This window comes from Marmota monax, unplaced genomic scaffold (genome assembly GCF_021218885.2).
Source record: "Marmota monax isolate L192 unplaced genomic scaffold, Marmota_monax_Labrador192_F-V1.1 WCK01_AAM20220418_F8-fsc00020, whole genome shotgun sequence".
Classification (NCBI taxonomy): Eukaryota; Metazoa; Chordata; class Mammalia; order Rodentia; family Sciuridae; genus Marmota; species Marmota monax.
This window is the reverse complement of record NW_026692912.1, coordinates 10,816,131-10,830,198: the sequence shown is the minus strand read 5'-3', so window position 1 is coordinate 10,830,198 and position 14,068 is coordinate 10,816,131. Positions and strand designations below refer to the sequence as shown.

General features: G+C 45.0%; 1 protein-coding gene across 5 annotated transcripts in view; it reads left to right on the top strand.

Annotated features, from left to right (window-relative positions):
* The window catches only part of Astn2 (astrotactin 2), an 848,095-nt gene that overhangs the window by 190,180 nt on the left and 643,847 nt on the right, over nucleotides 1-14,068 (top strand). Inside the window, exon 1 of one of the 5 annotated variants that reach the window (XM_058581647.1) lies at nucleotides 9,344-9,608. The exons of the other annotated variants lie outside the window; for them this stretch is intronic. Coding sequence (XP_058437630.1) covers nucleotides 9,527-9,608 — 82 coding nt within the window. The 5' untranslated portion in view covers nucleotides 9,344-9,526. Of the gene's footprint in view, nucleotides 1-9,343; nucleotides 9,609-14,068 lie in introns of those variants that run through there. 5 annotated transcript variants of the gene reach the window in all.

Below are 14,068 nucleotides of genomic sequence, written 5' to 3'. Positions count from 1 at the left end.
ACCCTCTAAACCACTCTGTGTCTGTGCCTCTTCATCTCCCCTGTTTTCATCTCACCCAAACAGTCCTTTCCACAGTCCTTTGAGTGGGCTCCATTAAGAGCAGCCAAGGAGGAACCTGGAAGTGCAGGACACAGGCTTTTTGACTCCAGATAGGAAACCGGTCGCCCTGTCGGGGGTGGCTGCTAGTGGCTCTCCCACAACATGGGATATGACAGTGACCGCTCAGATCAGGTGTGTGCTCTGTCTCCTCAGGTGGCCCCCAGGAGGGAATCTTGAGGCTCTCTCCTTTATGGGGTGGCCTGGGCATAGCCACAAGAGCTGCAAAGTGTGAGCAGATTCTGGGCCGCCATATAAAATAAATACCAAAATACAATTAAATAGGAGCAATGGGGACTATTGTTCTATCCCACAGCAGGATGCCTGTAGTTCACCAGAATTTATTATACGTTTTATAAAGAACAAGAAGAACTCAAAGATTCCCAACTGTGCTAGTCAGCTTTTCATCACTGGGACCAAAATACCTGACAAGAACAGCTTAGTGGGGGAAAGGTTTATTTTGGCTCCCTGTTTCAGAGGTTCAGTCCCTGGTCAGCTGACTCCACAGAAGAACATCATGGCTGCAGAATGTGGTGGAAGAAAGCTGCTCAGCTCATGGTGAGGAAGGGGAGAGGAAGCAGAGAGGAAGGGGCTGGAGGAAGATAAGCCTTCCAGGGCACACCCCAAGTGACCTGCCTCTATCACCCAGGTCCCTCTTCCCAGTAGTTCATTCAGCCATCAATGTATCAATCCACTGATTAATATATCAATCCAATGATTAATCCACTGATTAGGTCAGAGGTCACATGATCTAATCATTATCTAAGAGACCCACCTCTGCACCTTGCTGCACAGGTACCATGCTTCCAACACACAAATGTGGAGGACATTTGGATCCAAACCATAGCACCAGCACAAAGAAATACATATGTAAGAAGACAGAAATGTAAATTGCCATGATTTATCATTATACATTGTATATGTATATATGTCTATATGACACATGTATCAAACCAACACACTGTAACCTATAAATATGTATAATTAAAAAAAAAATTATCTGAAATTGTTTTAGTCAGCTTTGTCGCTGCTGTGACTAAAAGACCCAATCAGAACAACTATATAGGAGGAAAGGTTTATTGAGAGGCTCTTGGTTTCAGAGGTCTCCTTCCATAGATAGCAGCTTTGTTCCACGGGGCTCCAGGTGAGGCAGGAACAACATGGCAGAAGAGTATGGCAGAAGGAAGCAGCTCACATGGTGATCATCAAGCAGAGAAAGAGAGAATCCACTCTCCAGATACAAAATATATACACCACAGTCACGCCCCCAATGAACCACTTCCTGGAGCCACACCTGACCTATTCCCAGTTACCACTCAGTTATTCCCATCAGGGGTTAATTCACTGATTAGGTTAAGGCTATAAGCCAATATTTTCTCCTCCAAACCATCTAGCATTGTCTCACACGTGAGCTTTTGGGGGATACCACATCTAAACCATAATATGATTGAAAAAAAAATGATCCCACAGCTTTGAAAATGTATCACCAAGGGTCAACCTCACTGCACATTTCATACTTAGAATTTGCTTGGAGATTCAAGCTGCTTCATCCTACTTGAGTTCTATCAACCTGCTTTTCAGCTCAGACTTGCAGATAATAGAGGACACACAGTGGAGACTGGAGGGAGAAAGTTTCATTACAAAGTGACAACTGCCTAGAGTTCCAGGGCTGGAGGGTATTGTGCTGAGCAAGGCTGGTGTTCAACTGATACACACCATCATGGCCGCATCTTTTGTTAAATATGGAAATTCACTCTGATGCCAGTGGGGAAGTAGTTCAGTGCCCTGAGCCCTCCTGTTCCCTCCTGCTGTCTGCACAGCAGACAGAGCCTCCCCAAGGCTCTCCTGAACTTCCCACTACCTGGCCTCTGGGTGGCTTTAAGATGCTACTCAGCACCATGGCTGGCATCTTTTCTGGCTGGTTAGAGCCTGCAACTTGGAAGTTCTCAGGAGTTTTGAATGTCACCTGAGCAAGTTGCTGAGAACTTACCTGTGTAAATGCATGAGTGCTCAGCACTATGTCTGACACATCACAGAAGCTCAGTGCATGCTAATTCTAATTCTCTTTATCCCTCCTTAAATTTATGTTTCCCTTCCCTGAGTAGTATGCATGCATGCATGAGGAAATTTAAAAGAACAAATTTGTCATTTTACCGAGGAATGGGATAAAAAATGGATGAATGGATGTTGGGTTTTTATAATTATGTTTTATTATTAGGAAAGAAATGCATGCTATTTATAATGGGAGGCAGAAAGAATAGGAAGGAAAAAGGAGGGAAAGAAACAGAAATTAAAAAAAAAAAAACAAGTCTGAGTTATACAAAGGAACAACTAAAAGTTCTACCTGTGTTTCTCTGACTCATTCCATGCTAGGACTCAAAGGCTGACCCTTGCTAAGTTTGAATTACATTCTTCCAGCATGTATGTATATTACACACATATATGGTATACATGTGTTTGCCTTGAGGTATATCCTAATGAGGTCATCTCACCCACATATATCTGCACCTCTCTGATATTTTACTAAACAATGTTTGAACAGTACATTTCCTAATCAACCATGCGTACCTACCTTACTTCCTTGGTGGCTGTGCAGGATCCCGTAATGTGAACCACCCAGCATACCAAAGCTGACTTTACGATCCCTAGTTGTTGACCATTATCTTAATTTTCTGCACCTAAAACAAGTTCAGGGCATCTTTGCACATAGAGCTAGCTAGGTAGCTAGCTAGATACATTGTTGCTGTGTGAGAATATTTCTGTAGGATAGATATGTTTCTGAAAGCACAATCAAGGCTCAAAGGGGGACACCCAGGTGTGATGTTGGTGAGTATTACCATGTTTACTCATTCTTAAAATATATTCCTACACACTCAAAGGAATCTATACATTCCTCCCCCACACAGAGGCACCTCAGTAGCCCATACCCCATCACGTCCACTACACATACAGTATTGTGGACCCTTCTGGTCTTATTCATATAGTTGCTATTAATTCATTTGTGCAGTTTTCTCTTTTTAAAAAGATCTTAATTTAAAATAACATTGGTTCAAATTCCTTTTGTCTGTCAAAAATCAGCCTTCTTGGCTACTGTGAATAATGATTGTTTTGGTGAAGTGATGCAGAAGGAAGATTTCTCTCTACTTTCTTAACTCCATTCAGGACCAAGGATGGAGGAAGGAAAGAGAAATAGCATCCAATGTCATCAGTGGCCCACAGGGATGGAAGGGAAGGTGCCACAGTCTTTCTGACATAGGAGCAGCAGGTTGAACCTTATCTGGGCTCAGGATCACAGTCCAGGATGGCTCAGGATAAAGGGGATACTTGCTGAGCGGGTGGGGAAGGGGGCACTCACTGAATGAGTAAGGGCCCTGCTGCTGTCCTGTGCATTCTCTCATTAAGCCATTGTAATTAACCCTGAGCAGAAGATGGATGGGGAGGTTGGCCTGGGAACTACCGCTGCTGCCACTGTCACTACCCTTCTAGAACTGCCCATGAAGTATTTCATGGACACTTCACAGTAAACCTATGAGAGATGTACTAATATGGTTCCCACTCTTCAGAGGAGGAAGCAGAAACAGAGAGGGGGTTGGTACCGTGCCCAAGTCACAGGACTGGAGGTGGCTGAACAGGTTGAGGCAGGAGAGCTGTTACTGTGAGGGGCAGAGCCCCATGGGAACGCGCTGTTCCACATTGAGGACTGCGACTCTTAGGAAGGCACGGAGCTCTTAAAATTCCAGGGATAGTTAAAGCCCGGTGCCCCTGGGCTTGCTTCATCCAAGATCCTGGCAATAAAAAATACAGGTAATTACCATCCGTTCTCTGTAGGACTAAGCTGCTACACAGGAATTCCGAGTTTTTCAGTTGAGTGGTGCTCAAGAGTGCAGGGAACTCGTGCTGGGTGTCAGTAGATCCCAAGGATGTGAGAAACCAAGAAGCTGTTTTTAACTCACTTTCTGACACTTCTGTGACTGTCAGGTAAATGTCACCTTTGTATAGTGCTTTCTGAGTTTTCAGAACTCTTTCTTAGCCCCTCCTTTAAGGCCTTACCTTGGTGTTCCTGCTTCTTCACACAGAGGCTCTCAACCCCCACTCCCCTTTCCTCATCAAGCCACAGCAGTCTTGCTGGTGTCCCCACTAACATGTCACCTCACCCTCACATTACTAATGGGTGTTGCTCTTCCTCGCCTCCTCTCCTCATCCATCTCCACCCAGCAGCTGCTGTTACAATGGCTGTAGTCAAAACACTCCAAGCTGAAAGCAATCCCAGAGCTCTTCTTACTCTCGACTCTTATTTTCTACTCTCCAACCACAGCGGCCTCCTCTCAGTTCTTTGAATTTGCTAAGCTCCTTCCACCACAGGCCCTTTGCATATGCCCAAGTTAACTTTGCCTGGAGAAGTCCCTCTCTTTCCTTCTCCAATCTGTCATGGCATGGCTGACTCCCCATCATTCTGATCTCAGCCTGAATGTCACCTCCTCAGACAAAGCTCTTGTCTCTATGTGAATTCTTCTCTTTTGTCTACTGTCAACTATCTTATGTGTTTCTTTAGTTGTGCTTTTTATTGTTTGGACTTATTTATTAGATAATTTAATTTTATTACTAGGCTGAGATTTCCATGAGATCAACCAATGAGTCTCTATTCCATACACAATAGAGACACCTGATGGGCATTAATAAATATACATTGCATAGGAGAAATGGATAATGGATGAGCACATAGAGGGATGTTTTAGCATCATTCCATTGGCTAGTAACTTCTCTCTGAACTTCTTTTCTTTGTTTGCCCTGGATATATCTTGTTTAGTATTTTCAAATTAATAATTTGTAGAACCCTCCCATACATCTGATAAAGAAGAGGTACTCATCCAAAGTTAGAAATTATCTCAAAGTGTATAGCTATGAGTGATGGAGCCACAATTGGAACCTGGCTTTGTCTAGTATCCTGATCCAAGCGTGGTCCGGAGATAACACAACATACATCAATCCTGCCAATTGAGCAGGAAAGGTAGGACATGGGCATAGATGCCAGCCAGCTAGGTCTTTTAGAGCTGTTTGTCCAAAATGTTGAAAAACAGCAGCCACAAATAAGGAATGTTTCACACTGTATCCCCCCCCGCCGTGTGTGTGTGATATATGTATCTGTAGTGCCTCAACAGGAAGTTAAGCAAGAGTACGTTTCCTTATTGCATGTGGCATGCTCTGAAGTCTTCTATTATCTTTCTGTTGCATTTCGGAGGCTGGTGTGAACCACTGGATTGATTTCACAGTATGTGAGTGGAACATAACCCGAGTCTTAAATCTTCCCCTTCAGAAAGGTTAATAGAGTGCTAGGAGGCCCATGGTGGGGACAGATCCTGGCCACTGGCAGAGCTCCGTGCCTGGACATCTTAAGGAGAAGATAGGCCTCAGAGTAAAGGGCTGGTAGAAGAAGCTGGCTTGGTGACAGAGGCAGGCAGGGCCCTCGACAGGGCTTTGTGTCTCACCCTGCCATCCCCGTGGCCAACCCGTCAGTGACTTCTGCCCAACCCCAACTCCCTTGGTCCTGTCATCTCTGCATTTTATCTTGAAACTGCTCAATGTGCCCTCCTTTATCTTTTTATCTAAGGGACTCAATTCTTACCCCCCAAAATGTCCCTTGTCCTCTGATCCCCGCGTAGGCAGCACCACCATTCTGAAGACACACCCTCTTCCCAGCTGTCCTGCAGCCCTGGTGGAGGTTGTCAGAGAGCCTGGGACATCCTTCCCTAAAGGGCACACTGCCAGGGTCACCCTGGGGGCTACTGGAAGGACGAATGGGTGGAAGTGCCGGAACCAGAGCATCAAGCTGGTTCAGTGAGATGGTTCTGAAAGAGAATCTCCAGCATACAGAGAAGGGAAGATTGGAAATGACTCTCTCAACACCAGAGTGGCCTGGCATTCATACACTAAACTGCCACTCTGCTCTCCTCCTTCCAAGCACCTTCTGAGTTCTGCATTGCAGAACATCCCACAGGCTGGTGACTGTGCCCTCTGTCTCCCTCATCAGCCATCTCCGCAGTCAATGGCCATCCATCCATTGAGAGAGACAGGCTGGCATTTGCTCCCTGTGTCTTCTCATTGGATACCCTTCTCTCTCACTGCTCACTCATCCATTCATAAGTCCATTCATTTACTTAACAATGTTTACAAGCACCTATTATGTGTTTAATGTAGATATGCAAAGCAAAATAATAACTGGTCTTCCCCTAGAGCTCACAGTGTAGAAGCACTCGAGGCTTTATTTTATATCTCTCTAAACATTTATAGAATGTCTTCTTCAATGCAAACTCTGTGTCAGTGAAGCCTTTGGGGAGACAAGGAACTTAGCTTATGTTTGGGGAAATTGAGTCACTCGCCTATGACCCACAGAGTTTGATGGGGAAGTTGTCCTTATGACCCCGATTAGAGGTTAGATTCACCTTTCTCTTTGTTTCCTACACTGATTTTATGCCTGAAGTATCCTTTCATTTGGCAAACAACTTGTTACATCTATCCTGCTCTCCCCATCCCGCTGGAATCTTAAAGATCTTAATCGCCTTCTCTTTAGAAATATGCAAACCAAACTTTGTAGCCATTTATCAAGGCTGGAGTAGCTGGATTGGAGATTAGACACAATTTAAATAATCCCTTCTATTTCTCAGATTGTGAAATTGCAGTATAATCTGTTTCCATTCCATTTTTTTCTTAGGGTTTATTAGGGAAGAAAGGAGGTAAGATATGTATGTGCTTCAAAATAGAGTCCTTAGAAAGAACCAGCCTGGAGGGTTCTCAGATTTGAATTATCTTTTTTTCCTTTTTTCTTCCCCAACTGATGGGCAAAGCAAGTACTGCATGTAGCATGACACGATGTCCATTTTTGCTTCATTGAATCTCAGATGAACAAGGTCATCTGAGACCAGACCCTGCCTCAGAGGCTTTTCTGCCTTTTTTCATTGGCTCCTCCTCCTGACCTTGACCCTGGGTCTAAATGCCCAGGCTCAGGCAACAGAGAAGCCCTGCCTCAAACAGATAGGAGCTTGGCAACTCAGGCAGCGGTCCTCCAAGCTGTCTCCACGCTCTCTAAAATAAGATATAGACAGAGATTTGTCATGGAATCACAAACAGGAATGTCACCAAAGCTGTCACCAGAGCCCCTTAAAATGTCACTTCCCAGCATTAATTGCCACGATAGCAAAACAAACGGGTGTTCTCTGAACATTTGCTCTTCCCTCCTCCTCCTTGGGGACCCTCTTCCCTTCATCCCAGCTCCCTTTTCTCCCTGCTCCCTCTGAGCCCCCCTCCTCTTTATCTCTGGGGACCCTCGGGGCATGCTGACCTGATTAGACTGTGCCCAGCAAGGCAGCCCCACCGCACAGTGACAGATGAGGGTGAAGGAGGTTTGATAAATGCCAGAGGCTGAAGAGAATGTTCCCTGATTGATCAGAGCTGGAGCAATTTCCCAGCAGTCAGGGGACTTTGTACCTGACTTGGCCTCCCCTCAAAGGGCTGGGAACCACCCAGGGAGGCTGACTGTCAGAATCCAGGGCAGCTCCTCCTCAGGGTTCCTCCCAGGGAGCACCTGCCTCCCCACCTTGGGAATGCAGTGGATGAACACCATCACCCACAATTCTGGTCAGTCCTGATTTTTCCTAATATTTTCTAAATATACAAGTTACATATGCTCACTGTGGGAAACTTAAAAATAAAGAAAAGCATTAACATTTTTTCCCAGAATGCCTATCAACCATAGTAACTTTTTATTATTTTCCCATCTTTTCTCTTACCTGTTAATTGGTTTTTATCATGCTTTTTGATTTAATATTATAAGTACTTCAATATGTTTAAGATTCTGTCTTATGACTGCCTCATATTTTATTTATTGATGCCCATTTTTTTTCTTCGCTATTTTGTATTCAACAGCAAAAAACGTTTTTGGGTTTAAATTTGTTTTTCACTATCCTGTATTATATCCTCAGGGTATATTCCCAGGAGTGGAATTATGGTGTCAAATGGTCTGAATGTTTTAAAGTTCTTGATATGTATTTAGCTCAGCCTGCTTTTTCAAGTGTGTCTCCATACACACTTGTTCAATAAGAAAACACTTCTTCATTCATTAAATCCACACACAGCAGTAAAGCACCTACTGTGTGTTGGAAACTATTTAGCACACCGATGATAAAGCATTTGGGAACTATTTAGCACAAATAGAAAATACATGCATATCTGTTTCTGTAGTGCAACCTTTCTAATGCAGAAAGACTATAAAGAAATGAACAAGGTTGAAATAATATACAATATTCAATGATGATTATTATAAAGTGGGATAAATTAAACAAAAAAGGACCGAGGGTCTGCAAAAATAAGTCATACTGATGAGCAGGGCATTTGAGGACTGAACCATGGAATATGGTTCAGAAGAAGTAAACTAGAGACAGAGAGATAGCAAGGGCAAAGGCACTGTGGTATCATTGTATTGAGCATTTAAGACTGGGAAGCAGCAGCATCAGGGAGAGAGCACTAAAATAAATTAGGTCATAGGACATTGGAAAGAAGGACTAATAGAGCCTGGGAGGCTAGGGCATTGACTTTCACTTTTAGTGAGTGAAGACTGTTGGTAGAATTGATTGATTTCTTACAAACACGGTAAGAAACTTGGGCCAAAATGAGAAGGAAGGATTTAAATATGGACTTGGTATCAGGAAGGGAGAGACCAGAATGAAGAGACTAGAGAATAGAGGTTTCACCCTGGATTCTCATGGGTAGAATTCAGCCTTTGGATCTAGTTAGGGTTGGTTTGTTTGCACGTGGGACATATTTTAAACATTTGAATTAAGTTGTCAATATTTATAAATCACAAAATCTCACATCAAAATCTGCATTTCTCCTCTACTTGATGACTGGAAGATCCAGGAACCCCAAGCTTCTTTCTGTGTCTTTCAGCATGGGCAGGAGCTGAGTGGGGACACCTCCCTTGGAAGGGCTGCTCTCTCCGGTTTATCCTGAGCACCTACAGGTCCCCTTTCGTAACTGACCCCTGAGAGCTCTTGAACTCTGGACTTGTCTCAGAGCAGGGAGAAATTGAGATGGCCCTTAAGGCTGCTGGGTCTGAGCAGTGGGAAGCAGTAGAGCGCCTTCCACGTTGGCATGCAGGAGTGGGAGGGCTTAGGAGATCTAGGCCCTGCTGGACAGGAGGACCTTGCCACTCCCCATTGGCACAAGGGCAGAAACACTCTAGTGGCAGCAGGAAAGGACTGTACTCCCCCTTCTCTCCAACTCCTCGGTTTTTGTGTTTCTAGCTAGACAGAAACTGTCTCTGGCAGATCAGAGGCCCAGAGACCTTTGAGAAATTTGGCAGCAGAGGAGAAAGTAGTCAGCAAGTCCAGGTTCACCTGTCCAATGCACAACACGTGGAAACTGGAGCAAGATCCGAATGCCTGTGAGACTGTCTCCTCTCCTCCAAAACGCATGTTTTTTTTTTCCTGCTGGACTGTCTTGCAATTTAAGGAGATCAGGTATATAAAATGACACAGTGCTTTGAATCATTAAGGGGAAGCTCTTATGGACTGTCCGTCTTCCCTCCCTCCCTCCCTCCCTCCCTCCCTCCCTCCCTTCCTTCCTTCCTATTTTCTTTCTTTTCTAAAGTGTTCATTGTGTGTTTGGATATTTGAGGAAAGAGCTTTGAGGCCCAGAGAGAGGGACATATTTATCTAAAGTGACACAGTAAGTTAACCTGGATGTGTGGGGGACAGAGGTCGTGGTGGCTCTAACACAGACTTTTCTAACTTTCTAGGCCATGTCACCTTAACATTTCAACGGTAGTTCTCCTAAATGGGTGCTTTTTTCTATTCCTATCCTGGGCCTTGATCCTGACAGGTTGTAGGAGACTATTAAATATATTTAAAATGGATGAATGAGTGAATGAATGGATGAGTGAGTGAATGAATGAATATCACCCTGACTAGAAGGGATTAGTTTGCTTGCTAGAGAAGAGGCAGATGGGCAGCAGCTCTCTATAACTAGGTCTGCTCACCCTCTTCCCTGGATGTATCACTGCCATTCTTTCCCTTCTTTATGGCCTGGGACCCTCTTGTGCTATTCTCCTCCTGTAAGGCATTGCTCAAAAGGTGGAAGTCTCCTCTCTGAGAAGTCAGGATATAGGGTGGACAGGCCCTTCTGCCCCACTGTCTCTGGAGCAGGGCAGGAAAAGATGCTGGTCTTTTGAAAGCCGGGTGATCCTGGAGGGCCAGCTCTGTGGCTCTGGGGTAGAGGGCACCTACTGCTTCTCACTTAGGCAGGTGCAGTTCTGCACTCCCAACATGGCTGGAGAGGCCACCATCCTACATGCTAGTAGATAACCCCGCCACCCCAGGTACTTGCTCCTATGTAACTGAAAAACTGTGGGTGCTCTTACAGGGGCAGCCCGTAGATTGTCGCTCCTTGACATTTCCAAGGCAGGCCTTTATTGAGTGCCTTTTCTTCTCCGCACTTTAAAACTATAGAACCTTAAACACACATGCTTCCTCATGTGTGGAATGCACTCTAAAGACCATAGCATCTGGGTAATGTGGCCAGGACCACACTGTTTGGGTCAACCTCGCAGACAGGACACAGAAGTGGAGAGAGAGGCAGCTTCTTCCCTGGGCAGCACTGCAGATGGCGGGGGTGAGAATATCACAATAGTAAAATGAAGATGTCAGTTTCACAAGAATGTGGAAATATCAAACAACTACGGAGGTGAAGCTTTTGGTAGACTGCAGCATATCACAGCATAGATGGCAGCTACTCTGCACTGTCACTTTGTTATCATCTTCCCATTATCTATAGGAATTTGTTTCCAGAATGTGTGTACTGTGTGCATCTCTTCCCTCCTCTCTCTCTCTGACACACACACACACACACACACACACACACACACACACTGCTCTCTCTCTTCTCCATAACCCTTCTTTCTTTTCCTTCTTAGTCTTTGCAACAATTTGACCCGTTATCCACAAATGTGTGTCTGTCATCTGTCTCTCCTTAGGGATTCTATCTATTTTGCTCAATGTTATGCTTCTTGTTTAGAACATTCCCTGGCACAGAATAGACAACAAGTAAATAATTGAGTGAGTAGACAAATTGAATGAGTAAGTGAATCAATGAATGACTGGCCTGAAGTGTCTTAATTCAGCTTTTTTAGGATTCAAAGAATTGGTTACTTAGTTCAGCTAATGGAGGTTTATTTTTAGTTGCAACTGGAGTAATATTAGTTCCTCTGTATGGACCAAGCTCTGAGATCAGCACTTAGTAAATACTGACACCCTAAATCCTTAAGAAAGAAAGAAAAAAAAAATCCTGACAGAGTAGGTACCCCTTATTACCTCCTTTTTCAGATGAGGACACCAGAGCAGAAGGAGTGTAGATAACTCGCCCAGGATTACACACCTGTCAGAAGCAGGACTCACACGCAGGTCTGCATGACCTTGAAGTGCTGACATTTTACTGACACTGTGTTAGCCCTACTGTGTGTGGGAGAACTGTGGGACCACGCCTGATCACAAAACAATCTCAGGCCTCATGGAGAACAAGCCTTTGCTCAGATCAAACAAGAATTGACACATTGTTTCTGTCTCAAGTAGCTCTACTGAATTTAGCATGTGTCTCTTTTTCTCTGTGCTTCTTTCAAATCTGTCTGAAAAGAATCTCTCTTTGCCTCCTCACCTGGGTGAGTCCTTGGCTTCTTCACAGCTTCTGCACTTGGCTCATCTCCTTTCCTCTGGAGACAAGCTCTGCCTGTCTGAGTCTTTTCTTAGGTCTCCTATTCAAACACACCATGAGAGAATTTGTCATTTAATATTGACTGTCCTAATGGGAAGTTCCTCACATATCATCACCCACATGCTAATCTGAAGCAGCCACCTCGGCTCAGACATTGGCCAAGATCCCCTGAGCTTTTCCTGGATGGAGGAGTCTTGGGGCACCCTTCAAGGAACCCTCTGGATTATGAGGCACCTGCATCTCCTTTTTACTAAAGCAGGTGGCTGTGGGTGTGACAGACCCTCAAAGCATCCTGTCCTGTCCAGAACAGTGAGGAGTCCATCTGCTCAGAGCAGGGCCACTGTGCCTTGCTTCAAAACAATCTGGTTCCTGAAAGGCTCAGTTTAGCAAAGAGATAAATCAGAGAATGGCAGATTCTTTTCCTAAATGCCTCTTTATTTTACAAAAGCATTCACCACAGGATTCCATTCAATATCTAGCACTCCACTAGCGCATATAAAAAGAGAGGGGAATTTCACCAACTTTCAGCTTACCAACATGTTTAAAGGCCCACTAGTTTATAAACCAAAGCACAGTCCTAATGGTATGACTTTCTAGGAATGGTCAGGAGTAGGATGATGGGTGTGGACTGGGGCAGATGTGGGTGTGAACACTGTCCTGCATAGTGCCTTGAGTTTGGATAGTTAACTAACCTGTTAGTCTTAGATTTTTCATCTGTAAAACTGGCTTAATAATATAGTCAGAGTCTCCAGGTGTTTTCAGGATTAAATGCAATAATATACAAATAGTCTGGTGCAGGGGCCACACTCCATAAATATCAATAATCTTGCAGAAATCATATCCCTTTCCTGGGCCATAAAGATGCCTTCCCACCTGTATAGTGAGCAGCTTGGACCCTTGCAGGTCTGAACCTACACTCTTCAGTTTCCTTCTCTTTTACCAGAATCCTGGGACTGTTGATCTGCCCGTGGATTGAGATCAATGGAAGCTGAGCCAAAAGTCAGTACCATGTGCCTTGCAGGCATGGCTAATGGTGTGTGTATGCGGGACAGGTTATTAGGAAACCCAGGGAAGAAGAGAGGAAGACTTTCTCTCATGTAAACCCTTATCTACTCACACTTCCTTGTACAGAAAGGATGTCGAGGGGTGAAGGGGCTTCAGTAATGAGTATTCCGAGCCAGCTAGGAAGTGGCAGAGGGCAGTCTCCAGCCCATGTCCATAGCCTCCTGGCTCCAGGACTATTCCTATAAGTGTCCTAAGGAGGTTGGCAGAGAGAGATATCACTTCCTCCTGATTTCCCTGGTGAATGAAGCCTTCAGAGACCAGATGCATCCACTTCATTATAATTATGTTAAGTACGCCTGATTGGCGCTGTTCATCACCCCAGGAAGCGGCCTCGCCCAGCCAGCCAGACAGGCTGCCTGCTTTGGCTCCCTGAAGCTCCAGCTGTGTCCTTGGCAGTAAAGGCCTGCTGTACCCTGGGCTCTCTTTCAGGAAGACAAAGCAGTGGTATGCAGAGAGGGCACTCACTCCAGTGAGCTCTGCCTTCAGCCTGCCTGTGACCCAAACTGCCCTTCTCCTTCCTGCTGCCTCACCCTCTGCAGGCTCTTGACTTATGGGTCTCAGGAAGAAGACGAAATCTAAGAAAGAAGGCTGCTCTTGAGTGCCAGGGTTAGGCCAGAGGTCTGGGAGTCTCCCAGCAAGACCTTGGAGGAGAAAGCAGTTTCTATACTGTCTCCTCACATCCTCAGAGGTGAAGATGCCTCCCTCTTTAATGGAGCCAGAGGGTGGCACAGAATCTTCCGATAGCAAGTGCTCAGCTTTGTAACCCAATTGTCCATTCATGAGTTTGGGGAAAGGGGGGTGTGGGTTTTCATAAGCAAATGGGTGGGGCTGGTGAATCAGAAAGACTGCATGTTGGCGGGAGGCTTCAAGGAGGAAAATTAAGTCCATGAAAGATTAAGCGGGCAGGCAAAGTGATGGAATAAGGTCCCTCTGTAGGGCCTTAGTTAGGAATGTGGGCTCTGAACCCAGGCTGCCCCAGTCCACTCCTGAAATTTACTGGTGCTCACTATCCCAAGTGTAAGCAAGTTAATAAACATCCCTGTCTCCGTCCCATCTCTCACTGTCCTCATCTCTAGATGGGGAAAATAAGAGGGTGCATTCCCAAGCTGTTGAAGACAAATGAGTTAATACATGTCACAATGCTTTGAAG